The following is a 14,044-nucleotide window of genomic DNA, read 5'->3' as shown; positions in this document are numbered from 1 at the left end:
AACGTCAGCAAAGACCTGCAGTCACCAGGGATCTCTGAATTGTCACATTGTACACTGCAGCTACACTCTTATATCTATATATAAAACAACTTTACTCTGAGCTGGCTGTGTTCACGATGAAGACCTTGAGTAAAGAATATATATAATTTCTAAACATGGATATATTTACATACAAAACCCAAACAATTCACTGTAAACAAAAACAGTGAAAATCAACGCACATAGAGCTGTGAAGCAAACCAAAATAGTGTTTTCATAGCGACTGAAATGTACCTGAAACTCAGAGTATTGATAATTATCCACAGGTAACAAAATCTGTCAAAGTATGCTCAGATTTGCAATTTTATTTGGTCATTCTTTGATCACATATAATGCTTAGTCATGATTTTGTCAACTTTTAAAGCAAAGTTATTGTTCATGTATACATATAACTTTGGTTTGATTGTTACAAAAAAACTTGCTTTTACTTTTTATAGTATAAGGTAAAAAGTATAATTTTGGTATGTTTTATCGCTGATATTTTTGCACAGGTGTTAAATAAAATAACAGTGTGACACGTGTGTAGCCGTCACCAGTAGGTTTCCCCCCCCTAAGCACCATTAAGGACTGAGCAGCCAGAGGGATATTTGTTAATCAAGTTTATGTCTGTCCACCTCCTTTATGGAGACAACCTCAGATACACCAACACAGATCGTCATCAGCTGGACTGATTACCACTCTGATTACCAATCAGTCCAGCTGATGACAATCAGACACCGTTCCCTGAACCACACCCCCGCTCCACCCACTCTGCAGCCGAGCCTAAACACCCCCTGCTGCCACAAACATTAAGAATGTCTCTGTTCTCTTGAAGTGTCCCAGTTCACTGGGACAGTGAACAAGCATGTACGACACATCTGTTCACATGAGCTTTAACAGCAGATTATCTATGACGATAATGACTGCAGGAGGTAAAATACTGAATGTATGTCAGAGGATCAGTAGGACAGTCCCAAGAAGACCGGCCTGGTTGGTGTGAGCCCGGCATCAGTCACATCACCACCACTGTCCTTCAATGGCATTCAGGAAACAAATTAACTTCCTGTGAGCCGAGTCTTTGTCCGGGTGCTTTGGAAGGGGAGTCCTGACCAGTGAGCGATCTCACGTCTCGTTAGGGTAACTGTGGAGTCACCGTAGCAACAGCTGAGACCCTGGCCCTATGTTTCAAAGTAAAGCCTCCTCAATACACACTCACACTCACACACACACACACCCATACACACAGGCCCCATCCCCCGGCAGTCTCCTCACCAAGATGTCAGCAGACCTCAGGAGAACTTGTTCAGCCAGTAGTGAGAGGGTAGAAAGTCTTACACCAGCTCTTAATAATTTTGGTACGGACTTCAGAACACACACACACCTTTTGTTTGTTTTGTTTTTCATTTTGGGTGGATTAGTGACCTGAAAGCGGGTGGTTGTGGATTCCTCCAACAAAACAGTTATTAGAAAACTAAGGAAAACCACAGGTTTCACAGTGAGTAGACTATTATTACCTCAGCAGCTGAAATACAGTGGGTCAGTTCCCTGTGCTGACAGACATTCAATGAATGCGTAATTAATTAGAAGCACAACGACAAAACACTGGAGTTTTTCGTTATGCGTGATAGATAGTGAAGGAGAAAGAAAGTATGATCTACGTCTTGCATCATGACGCTTATATTTATAAGCAATCAGCAAATGAAAAACGCAAATTGTCAGAAACAACAGGCCCTTGGGGTGAAAGGGAGATTCAAATGTGTTGTGATAATAAAAAAGTACTTTAAAAGCTTTTGTTTGTCAAATTCTTTCAGGGACAGACAACAACTGTTTCTCTGTCAGACGAGACTGTCTTTCCTAACTGTCTTTATGCCTTCTCTCCCCACACAAGTCTCACAATACTGATGTTACCCTGAGAAGTGGCACGCAGACATCTTAAGAATGAAGACGCAGAATAAATATTAGCACAAACTGTGAGAACTGTTAGGACCAACTGGGGAATTAAAAAACGTTGATATATCTTGTGAGAAAAATATGATTTAGTTCAGACCCACAAACAAATAAGAGCGTATGCTGTATTTAAAGTGAGGGAATCCGCTTGGTTATTGTCTTTGATTAACTATATGATATTTTCTTTACATGTGATGTACCTGTTTTTCCGACGTGACACAAATAAGAGACTCTCTGACTCTGCTGCTAGATTGCATTAAAATCAGAGCAGAAGAGGCCTGAGGGCAACAGAGGAATTTAAGCACTTCCATCAACGTAGGACTGGATGAGAGTTAAATCTACAGGCCTGTGTAATGATAAGTGCTCACTTTTTCCTCCTCCAAAGATAGTGGAAAGATCCATAATTCATTAAAGCAAAACTTGATGCATTACAGCTTAAAAGATGGACACATTTTCTGCCCTTCTTTTGAAAGCGCTCAATGCTCATGCATATTGTGAGCTCCTAGTTTATGCTTTAGGTGGCTTAATAAATGTAGACACCACAGGGACGTTGAGGAAGGTGATACCTAATTCAATGTCAGAGAACGAAAGCAGGATAACATAACTCAGGGGCAAATCTCAATGTGGAGCCATCAAACAGTTAAGGGAAACGATCAGCGTGTAATGGAAACAGGTCTAGTGGGAATACATTCTCACCCACTGGAAACCAGATAGGAAGGTGAAAAAGAGAAAGAGAAAGAGACAGAAACACATAGAGAGGAGATTACAAGAGAGTGAGAATATATGACCTAGTTATGCCTCTTACTTTGCATTCCTTAGTCGAGGCATCTTGGGTAATTAGTTGTTTTAGCCGGCCAGAAGCTTGGAAGGCAAAGAAGAGCCGAGTTTGAACTAAATGAGGACTTCACTCAAGCAGTGTGGTTAGTCAGGTGGTTTTGTCGGCTCCCTCCCACGGCCAGGTTAGACAGAAAGTAGGATGCCAGACAGTCACAGAGCCGGAGCACATTCTCCTCTTTCACTGCCCATCTTCCAGCCTGCTGACGTCAGCCACAGAGACCACACGAGTCTGCTGCAAACAGCACACCTGCTGTCCTCACAGTCCATCTGGCCCGGCTCCATCTCTGGCTCGGCTCCCCAAGCAGAATTGCAGATCTGTTTACAACTTGGGCACACAGTCGCCATCCTACAATATGGCAGTATCTGTTTCAGGGGGGAAATGGAGCGACTGCAGTAAAGCCTGCTGCTGATAATAGATATCAAAGTGGCAAGAATCATGCAAGTAATATTAATGTTTAATTCCTTTTCATTGCAGGTTAAACGTGTCCTTTGCTATGTTGTGGAGCGGATGTAATGAGTCTACATGTTGCTGACTCGTCAGAGAATTCTTAAGGGATTTTCTTCCAGCCCTTAACTACAAATGCACAACATCCTCAAAGAGAAGACTTTTGTGTCGTCATTGATGTGACAGGCCCTCTCAACTACTTTTATTTTATGAAATCAGCATGAACATAAAACTGCACAATCATCAAAGCGGTGCGTGTGAGCGGTGAGACAAAAGGCACATCTCGATATCAGGACCTCGTTCTGTTTTCATCTTTAAAAGAAATATTCGTCAGCTGACAATATTAATTGTTGGTTTTCGACTGTGTCCCACACAGTGTGGTAAATGACTGTGTAAAAGAGGCACACATGAATACTGTGGTCACTAAAACATGCAGTCCTGCATTAACACCACATGCTTGAGTTATGCTTCTTCCAGAGTACATTTGGAAGGGCCACCCAATGTAACTTAGGAGGCACGTTCTCCAGAGCAGCAACGGGATCCCCTGTGTGCATTATTGATGCCAGTGGTTCAAGGGAAACTGCATGAGCAACACTAAATGATTGTAATTAATATCAACAAGCAGTCATCCAACAGGCAAAAAGAAATGAGACAAACTGACAGATGAGATACATAATCCTGTCAAAACGCCCTTTCAACCATGCATGTCACAGTACAGTGTGCCTTTGGCACCCTGTCGAACTGAACCTCAGGGAACTGCCATGTCTGTCCTCCAAAGCTCCCTGAAAGCCTGCCACTAAATTCACTCATGAACTCTTGAAATAGTGGGTCACGCGAAGGAAGGAAGGAAGGAAGGAAGGAATCAGCCTTGTGTTATTTGAAATGATACAAAATAACTGTATACCTCTATTCAGGGTCTATATTGTCTCGTGGCACACACCAGCAGCAGGACATGCAGGCACTTGCCGTCCCTCTGCTCAGATACTCGCTTCTCATCGGTCTGCGGGCTCGGACACGATTGCATCGCGATTCAGATCTCTGCGGAGTGGTCGACAGGTGACTCACCTGAATGTTGCACGTATATTCCGTATCATCCAGCTGTCTGACGGTGCAGCTGTATTCCCGCTCAAGATTCCTGATGCTGCCACTCATGAATCGGCTCAACATCTTCTCAGAGAATCGCTGCTCTGCGTCTCGGACCAGAACAATAACCTCAAACACCAGCGTGCTAGTGAATGTCACATTGACCACGATCCCCGGTCCCCTGAACTACCAGCAGCCATGTGGATTCAGCCGCCGAGGCGCGCACCATTGTTGTCCCGTTAAGTTGTCGTGCAGTGGGCCCGTGCTCACGGCAGAATCCAAGGATGCCCGCATCCAGATCCAGAGGCAGCTCAGCCCTGCTGTGTGTCTGTGGTGGAGTGGAGGATTATCTCTCACCATTCACCGCTGCCACTTGAGCAAGCGGGCGGGTCCCAAAGAAAACTGACGTCAAAGCGAACCAACGGGAGCTTGTGGCGTTTACCCCGCAATGTGTCTCCACACACAGCTATAAAGCTCAAGTGCATAAAAAAACATATTTTAATTATATATATATTGTTATATACTGCATTCATACTCATGGGGATATTTCTTTATAGCAGCTAAATATAAAGTGAATATCGGGTCATGTTGCAGTGCTTTGCCCAATTTTAACACAACGCTGGGATGTTCAAATAAAATTAAAAAAAGGCATCCATCCAGAATACCCAGGCAACTTTTGTCTTAGAGGTATTTATGAAATATCGATGTAACTAAGCCTGGATCATACAATTTATCAAATATCCCCTTCGTTCATTTTTGAGGAGCTCCAGACGATATCTGAATATAAATATCTCTCGCAGGGTCTTCGAGGGTTGATTAACTGACTTTCAACACAAACCATGGCAGACGAACTGGCCTAAATGCATTAGCCACGTTACAATTTATATATATATATATAGTTGTGTCAAGGTATCCTGGAAGGGGGCAAGGCATTATTTATCATTCCTCTTGCTAGGTCATATTGGGTGCATATTTAATGTATTCTACTGTCCCCTGCAGGCCAGTCATCGTTAGTGCGTTTTAAGCAGTTATCACATCAGTGGTTTGGTGAGTGAACTGAGTGGGTTCTGCGAGGTGGAGGATCTCTAAATTCAAAGTCGATGTATTTTTACTATTAATATTTTTTAATTTCCACTCTCTTATTTAAGTTACTCATATATAAATTGACTAAATCATTATCACAATGAGACCGTGCTTTTCATGACAATCCAATGTGTTTATCAAATAATACCGCATTTCAAATGGAAAAGGTATGCATATTATACATTGAAAAACGTTTCTTTGCGCCCCCCGTTACGTCTGTGCCGTGACCCGGATTCGAACCGGGGTTGCTGCGACCACAACGCAGAGTACTAACCACTATACGATCACGGCGAGCTACCAGAAACTGATGATGCAGGCACACAATCTGTCTACATGACAATAACGGTGGTTATCAGACAATGACTGGTCTTTGTGATGTTGGAGGAAGACACCTTATCAACAATGGAATCAACAATGGCAACGTTTAGAATTATAATGGTAAAATTTAGCTACTGTACTTAGTGTTGGACCAACATTGCAAAAGGCATTTAATGTTAAATTAACATTACTGTGCGAAGCAGATATGTTAAAGACAGGAAAGTGCAACATAAAATATAAAGGCTGGTCAATACGTTCATATATTTAGTAAGTTGCAAGTTATTTAAGTTAGTACCAAGAAGCACCTCATGGTTCCCTCAAGGTTTAAACAAACCGTAATTAAGGATCATACAGTATCATTTTGTTGGTGGTTGATTTGCGTGTAATGTCTATTCAATCACAAAAGTGTGTCATCCATCTAAACATTACATTTTACTTAAATTGGCAACAAAATGACGTTTCAAAAGACTGAGAATCAAATAGTAATGAAAGTAGTGGTCTTTATTAGATAAATTATTAACAGTAAAAGTCTTTATTTGTTAAATTAAGCTAGCCAGCTCGCCAGTGCCGAAAAAGTATTTTACAATGTACGTTTAATGATGTTTTAGAAAAGTAGTTAAGTGTTCATGTTTCTTCAGTTTAAAGATATGAATTGATGGCTGGTAACGCAAACCTCAGTAATTAATTCATCACTACCATCAACTGCCGATGATTAGGATGCAAATGATTCAGCAACTGAGTCCTAATCACATCAGTAAAAAGCATCAAACTACTATTTACAATAGAACCAGAAACGCCTAATGTCGAAGAGGGAAGTCTTGCAGTTCATTTTCATCGTTCTCTTCAGGTTCGTTGCTTTTTGTAACTGCAACTTTAGCGGCACACTCTGCCTTTCTGGTGAAAGGGCGACATGAACCAGCCACAGTCGGATGCAGCTGCGGTTTGACGCTCGAGAGGTTGCCCATACTTTGAGCAGAAGCGCCTCCTCGTTTCTTGGCTGTTGGGTGATTCCTTGTGTACAGTTTGCAGGAGGCCACCAGAGGCGTTCCAATGTCCACCTGTTGGCTTTCTGTCTGCCGCTGCTTACTGTCCATGTGAGTATAGTGTAGATCCAGCTTGATGACCAGCGTTTCCTAACAAATGCAAATGATAAAAAACAATATTACACATTTATTTTAATGTCATTCTTATAATGACTTGCTGTGTTTTGATTGAAGAATATAAATAGTAAAAATACACTTCACAGATGCAGAACATGTCAGCAACTGCGTACCTTGAGCCTTTGAAGAGCACAAAGTTGCAGACTACAGTCCGGGTTATCAGATTTCATAAATAGGAGAGTCTCCATCTCTTCTGACCTTCCAGAGCTGGAGAATATGTCTTCCATTGGCTATGGATTTAAAGCACAACATATTTTGTCAGCATTATCACAATTTTTAAGCAACTATATAACATGTATATGTTCCCTCTCAATAAACATGGCTTGTATTCACATTGGCTTGGAACTCACTGCTAGAAATGCACTAAAACACTGATGCGTTCATAAACCAGCCACTAGAGGTCAGTATGGGCCAAGACTCTGCATGGATGTATTACAGCAGATTACTATCACATCCTGCTTTGTGTTTGCTGCAGGAGGCTGGAAGTCCATATATGGACCTTCCTCAGACATGTAAACGTGGGAGTGATCATTGAGAAATGCCTGCTTACAGTGGAAACAGCGTGAGCCCATATTGCTCACGCTGTTTCCACCTGTAAGCAGGCATTTCTCAATGATCACCATTCACCAATTAATGATGTAGACAGTACTTGCAATTTTTAAACTCAATGTTGAGTTTAGTAACTCATAACATAACAAAATATGACAAGTAATGTGTCCAAAAAAAACAGTAAAACAAAAAGGCCGCAACGTTGAAATGTCTGTATTTACTTATTACATATAATGTGTTTCTGTGTGTGTCTATGAAAATGAAAGTGCCTTGGTTCAAGAATGTTACTGTGTAGATCTTTTATGGCTCCTATATGGATGAGAATAATGCTTGAAAGGATAGTTTTTGAAGAAAAATTGAATATTTACAGGTATGCTACTCAGGGTGACGTTGCAGTCTTGGGTTCGGGGCCCTTCCGTCTTTACAGTGGCAAAAGCCACCAAGACATTCGAGAACAAAGCGGAGAAGCTGAGTTCCACTTCTACTCCGCAAACAAACATCAGCCGCTTCTTCGGAGGTAGCTCTGAAAGAACACATGAGCAAGTGTTGAGTTATTATTTTTATGATGACTTTGTACAACATTCTGCACAACTGTTTTACTATACTTGCACTTTTGCATTATTATTATTATGGTAAAATAATACTTAGATAGAGCAGCTAATCTAACCAAACCATGGATTAAGCACATTAGGGACTTTCAGCCTTTCTGTTCAAGTAAGCCGCAGACTTTTTATCCTTCATGAAGTCTGAGAGAGACTGAGGAGATTCTCATATTTGCTGACCTTTCTATTATAAAAGGGTTTGGGTAAATTTGGGGAAGTTAAGATGTCATGAGCCAACTTCCTTCCATTAAACAGGAAAATACTCTGTCAAATGGACCAGTTCCTTTTTTGATTGACAAAAACAATATAAATATCACAATAAACCACACTGTCTGCACTTGGTTAGTCACATGCTGTATGCAGTGTGTGAGGTGTGGGTAAGGGTAAAGAGACCGGTCTATCACACAATCAAAGTGACAACAGATCAAGAAATAGAACAGGGCTTTACTTAATGCAAAATAAACTGGAATGTGAATGTATTTTACATATCCTTTCCGCAATGCGATTTTACCTAAAAAAAATCTAACCCACACAAATCAAATTTTTCACAACTCACTATTTGCTTGTCTCCAGCACACCTCTCGCTGGTGGAGCTCCCTTGTGTGGCCAGTGGTGCGAACTGGGTCTGCAAGGGATCGAGGTTCCTTAAGGGTGTGTTTGATTTCCACCTGCTGCTTGCCTTTGACAAGAGGGTCTCTGCCTAGAGCTGGTGTAGAGAGAGGAGGGAAATACCAATAAATATGATGCCCGAAGAGCTGAAGAAAAAACTGCAACTTTACATATAAATTGAATTATTTACAGGGTTTTTCCTGTTTATACTCAGTCTACTTTGACCAATATTAGGAAAATCAACACGCCATTAACAACTAAAACAACTAATTGTTAGCAGTGAACAGTAACAGCCTGTCCGCCTGAGTTTTGCAAAAGCACAGAGAAAAAGTTCATTAGATTCACACGGCTGGCTTTGAGGAACTCAGGAAAATTTGAAATGTAAGACGGTTAATATTAACAGTAATTGACCTTTTAAATGAGTTTTGGAAAACCCCTATTCACAAGAGTGAATACATGCAAACCTGGGAATCATTTAAAAGGTAAACAGGGGGGAATGGCAGGCCAGAAGTAAAACCATGGTCAAATAATGTTATGTAGATGGCTTTTGAGAAGGATATGGCATCAGGAATATTTGGGGCGAGCTGTCTTCGCTATAAACCAGCAGCGCATCATCATCAGCTCTTTTTCCATCTCTAAATAAATCCCAGACAAGATGAGCAGATATCAAAAACAGAGGCGTAGGACTTTTTTAGGTTACCGCCGATATTGTGGCTCGAGGATTTCAAATAAGAAGTCCAAATGATAAAAACCTGTTTTAAGAATGTCACAATCATGGTTCATTTGTTCATCTAAATATATCCACAGATACAGATTTTTCTGTCAGCAGGCCGTCCTGTGAACTCATGAGGGCAGCGGTGGGAGGTGCCCAAACGTCAGAGCAGCTGTCTTGCAATCTGCAGCTCTCCGGTTTCTTGCTGTTCTTGTGCCAACAGTCTGAATTTCCAGAGAATGAGGTCACAAGCTAATGGTACCTCGAAAGATTATTCCACCAGAGACCCATCAAACAGAAAAACACACTCGCAAGACGGGACAACTTGATAACTGTGTCTCAGCTACACTTACAAGTCTTGAGTAAACAACAATAAAATGAGTTGCCAACTATTGGAAAACTTCTCTTAGGTCCACCCAGTGCACCAAAGTACAACCTGTCCCCTTCAGATCTGTTTACCCCAAATCTAGCAGAACTGTAGACCTGAGTGGATACAAGTTTTTTTTAAACTCATGATTTCAGTGACAAACAATCTTCTTCTTCATAGCAGGGTTAATAAACTACAAGTATGACAGCATCATTTTAAGGCTGATATATTTTGGATTTATCATCATGTTCTCAAAACCCAAAACACAGTCCTATTTAAATCCACTTACCCTCGGACACCTTCTCTAAGACATGTGTGACTTTCTCGGTCTGTAGGATGTGCTGGTTCAAGTATTTAGTGAAGATTCCAGTACTTCTCCTCCCATCCTGGACTTCGTACGCCTCGGCATCTTCACATCTGCATTAGTTAACAAAGGAAAAAATAGATATCAAAGGATTAACTTCTGCTTTTTTAAATAAACTGTGTGAATGTTCCATTCCACAGCATGTTGGCTGTTGTATTTGTAATTAAATATTTACAAAAGTGCTAATAAAAAGTACGTACGTGGCATAACCATAAACAGTGTTCCCAGTGGGTCCTAATGGCATGATACCTGAAGGTATGCAATCCTGGTTGTACCTTCAGAAGGAAAAATACAGTTAGCAGAAGACTGAAGACATCAAAATAAAAAAAGATGTTTAAATGTACAGTATATAACAGTCTGAACATATTTATAATACAGTATGGCCATCAGTTTAAAAATTAATGGGAAAATACAAGTCACTGTCTACTATTAGTGAAAACATAAACTAATAACTGTACCTACCATTTTCTACAGGTATCCATTAGAATTACACTCAGGGCAGTCCGTCTGTGCTGCATACTGAGCATGACCCTCTGCACACAGACACAGTTTTCAGTTCGGTACGGTTGGGGAGCATCGATGGCCACCAAGTAGTTCCTCCCAACACACTCATATCCATGACCCGCATAGTAAAAAAGGCCTGTCAATAGTGTGAAAAATGCATCTAGTTAACACTTATGATTATCACATTTTGCATTGAACATACGCAGTTCCACTTATGTTTGGAGCAGCTTAGAGAAAGGTCCCACTGGAGAGCAACACGCAGTCCTATACAGAATGATAGGTTTCAAAACTCTCTTAATTTTCCATCTCCGTTTTATTGTTTGCAAGAGAAAGTCAAGAATAGTAACAGAGAGTATCATTCTGACGCAGCATGTCAGTTCTCCTATCATTGCTTCTTTATATTCATCAATACCATTCTATCATTAGCGTATGTCTGCTGTTTAATAACAGTAGTGTCCTTGTTCCCCTGAACAATATGACTTGTTCTTGAAGCTCAATGCTCTAGTTATTAATAGCTGAATGTTTTCACACACTTCAATCTCACCTCTTTGTGGTTTTACACTATATAACTGTTATCACATGTCAAAAGACATACATTGTGTTGATTGTTTGCCTGATTATAAATGAGTCTCTTCAAATACTATACAAGGTTCTCTCAAAGTGTTACAGGCATACAGGAAGTGCCATGCTTAGAAGTTAAAAACGCCTACGCTTCTTTTTACCCCTCGTCCGTCCAATCGACCAAGCCTACGTGTGAAGCTACAGATAGTGAACCACGCAGGGATTCATGACTCATGACACGTGGACAGCAACAGATAAGAGCAACAGAAACTGGGGGAAGAAGTTCAATTGTTATCTTATAAATGCCACAAAATTCTTGAAATAACTATGTCAGTTCTTCTCAAAGCACAACATATAAATCATGTATCAAGGGAAACATTTTGTAATTTAGAGAGAAAAAAAGTAGGTTTTGCAAATTCTACTCACCATAAACTCCTCTGTCGAGGAGCTGAAGGAACGTGTCAATGGCCGCCAGCATCTCCTCCCTGGTGAGATCCAGCAGTGAAACCACTCTGAAGCCAAGCTGCTGCAGAAGATTGGCCAACTCATGTACATCCATAATGGGGGCCATTAAGGGAGGGTGATTGGTGTAATTCAAGTTGCCAATAAGTAGGGCAACTTTATCAGTGGCTAAAAAAAATCAGAGTCGAATTGGAATTATAGCAACACAAGGAAATGATCATATACACCATAATCTCTTCCTACTGTGGGACACTGAAAATAGCACGTTTTGAAGCTGAGTTTCCTTCCATAAAACTGTACCTGTGGGGGCTGCATTGAGAAGCTGATCAGGTTTCACTAGAGGATATAAAACAAAAGATGCACACAATCAGTTATATCAACAAAAATCTGATTTAGTGAACTACGTTTCTGTCCAGAGGACACATATCAGTAAAATTAACACATTTCAATATTTTCGTGATCTGCGCTGTCCATGCCACAACATAAGTCACACACTAGAGAAACTCTGCAAGGACTAGTTTCACATCACTTTCCTGTCGTCTGTCTAAGGCTCGGATGGAGTACTGTTTGGAGTCTAACTTCCTTTTTACTCTGAAGAAATGGGAAAGTACCTGCAGCATAACGGAAATAACTTCTGAGTGCTAAATCAGTGGAATGAAAGGAGTGTTAGAAGAAAAGATTTTCATTGTAACTGGAGGAAGTAATGTCTGATGAAAAAACAATCATACAACCAGGAACAAACTTTAACCAAGCTGATAAAAGTAGTTCCAGTTATGACTTACCAAAGTCAACATCGACAGGTTCAGTCCATGCCTCCTCGAGCACGTTAGATATGCAGCACAGGTATGATCCTCTATGTTCGGCCGTTGCACAGTCAATCTGCAGTTACCAAAATTGATTATGTTCCTACAATCTTTTATCTTTCTGGCAAATCCCGCACATTTATTTGATTACTCATCAAATCAAAACGTTGGCAATATATTAACCAAAGGGTGCATGATTCATGAATTGACACAATAAATATAGCACAGTGTAAACAATCACGCTCAGCACTGAGATAAGTAAACAGCCCTTCCGTACCTGCAGTATGCCACTATTCTTGTCCAGCAGCGGCTGTCCATTTATGTACCACTGATAATGTGGCGTGGGGACGCCAAAGGCAGCGCAGCGGAGAGTGAGTTGTGTACCTTGTTGGACTGTCTGGGGTTTAGGGTGGACAGCAATGTGTGGCTCACCCAGCCAGTTCTCTGGCAACCCTGATGATAGATAGAGATTCAAACCCAAAGCAATACACCAGCTATGTGCATACAATGATTGATTGCCAACTGACAGGCAGAGGCTGTCTTGCAATATGCAATACAACAACAACAACAATAACAACAATAAGAAGCACCACACTACTACAATATAAATCAAAATAAGAATACATACCTGATTTATCAATGTCCAACACCTTCACTTTCACCCAGTCGCTGAACACCCAGTTACAAAAGTGGTCGTTGACCCGACACACATAGAGCTGAGTTATTTTTGCTGTGATGGTCAAGTCTGCTTCAGTGCCTGCAGGCACCTTGAAACACAACAACATGATGTGTTAACTAGGCACAGAAACGTTCACGGAGAAAATATTAAGATTTTTTGCTGGACTGTGTCCACGTTTTTCTCGATATGACGTTTAACTTGTTTTAGTTTGTTATTTTTTTAGTCATAATTAAGTGCCATTAAAAATGCTCGAGTACGTTTTGAAACCTTCAATGATAAAAACACGATATATTTTAATTTCAAAATGTTTTGTAAATCAAAATCCACAAACCTCCTTATCATCCTCAGTGAACCACTGGTAATTGAGAATACCTGTGCCCTCAGCACGGACACTCAGGGTCAGCTTGTGGTTCACAGGTACACACACAGAAACGGGATGGCGCACTATAACAATTTCTGAAACAAATCAAGTCAGAATCTCAGTCGTCTGAACTCATAATATGCTGTGTTCATATTTAATAAGTCACCGCATGTGGTGTGTTGAAGAAACGTAGGCCTACTGCTGATCATTATTCGACAGGGTTTGGTGCGGGATCCATTCATCAGTGCATCTTCTTCTTATCGTAAGACTGTAGGAAGTGGAGTCAAAGTTTTCTATTAGTATTTTTTTTAACTCCATTTAGTAGGCTGTAAGTCCAAACAAATAAATAAAAATGAATATACGTAGGTGAATTCCTATCCTCTGACTACTTCTCGTTTCTCGTTAAATGAGCTTTAACTGTAACGTTCAGGTTATACCGCAGTAAACAGAACAGTAGTTTCGGTTATATATACCTATAATTTAGTATAACATTCATTAAACACTCGTGTCTTAATGCATACCTGCCAGTACCAGTTGAGCAGCTGTCGGACCTCAGCCAGTGAATGTTTTCCTCTCAAAC

General features: G+C 40.7%; 2 protein-coding genes and 1 non-coding gene across 3 annotated transcripts in view; all 3 read right to left on the bottom strand.

Moving 5' to 3' along the window:
• LOC130195149 (FERM domain-containing protein 5) overlaps window positions 1-4,617 on the bottom strand; it is a 54,075-nt gene extending 49,458 nt beyond the window's left edge. Inside the window, exon 1 of the mRNA XM_056416483.1 lies at window positions 4,313-4,617. Coding sequence (XP_056272458.1) covers window positions 4,313-4,414 — 102 coding nt within the window. The 5' untranslated portion in view covers window positions 4,415-4,617. The remainder of the gene's footprint in view (window positions 1-4,312) is intronic.
• A 1,015-nt stretch (window positions 4,618-5,632) lies between these two features.
• trnah-gug (transfer RNA histidin (anticodon GUG)) lies at window positions 5,633-5,704 on the bottom strand. The gene has a single exon. It is a non-coding gene; the product is annotated as a tRNA-His (tRNA).
• Window positions 5,705-6,211: 507 nt separating this feature from the next.
• Window positions 6,212-14,044, bottom strand: malt3 (MALT paracaspase 3). The gene is made up of 15 exons (XM_056417455.1): window positions 13,986-14,044; window positions 13,664-13,732; window positions 13,435-13,559; window positions 13,053-13,191; window positions 12,702-12,877; window positions 12,404-12,500; window positions 11,922-11,957; window positions 11,586-11,789; window positions 10,557-10,734; window positions 10,295-10,369; window positions 10,020-10,147; window positions 8,599-8,748; window positions 7,809-7,963; window positions 7,005-7,121; window positions 6,212-6,864 (listed from the first exon to the last, which is right to left on the bottom strand). Exons 2-15 carry the CDS (start codon window positions 13,704-13,706, stop codon window positions 6,529-6,531), a joined length of 1,959 nt encoding a protein of 652 aa, XP_056273430.1. The 5' UTR covers window positions 13,707-13,732; window positions 13,986-14,044; the 3' UTR covers window positions 6,212-6,528.

The sequence above is a fragment of the Pseudoliparis swirei genome, chromosome 6, assembly GCF_029220125.1.
Source record: "Pseudoliparis swirei isolate HS2019 ecotype Mariana Trench chromosome 6, NWPU_hadal_v1, whole genome shotgun sequence".
Lineage (NCBI taxonomy): Eukaryota > Metazoa > Chordata > Actinopteri > Perciformes > Liparidae > Pseudoliparis > Pseudoliparis swirei.
Note: the sequence above shows the minus strand (reverse complement) of the source record. Positions and strands in the feature narration are given on the sequence as shown.

Excerpts from the sequence above, each read along its gene's own strand:
- malt3 (XM_056417455.1), bottom strand. The coding sequence starts at position 13,706 with ATGAATGGATCCCGCACCAAACCCTGTCGAATAATGATCAGCA. Across the intron at positions 13,192-13,434 it reads TCACTGAGGATGATAAGGAG|GTGCCTGCAGGCACTGAAGC; the intron begins GTTTGTGGATTT and ends TTGTGTTTCAAG. Across the intron at positions 7,964-8,598 it reads GTGCTGGAGACAAGCAAATA|AGCTACCTCCGAAGAAGCGG; the intron begins GTGAGTTGTGAA and ends GTGTTCTTTCAG.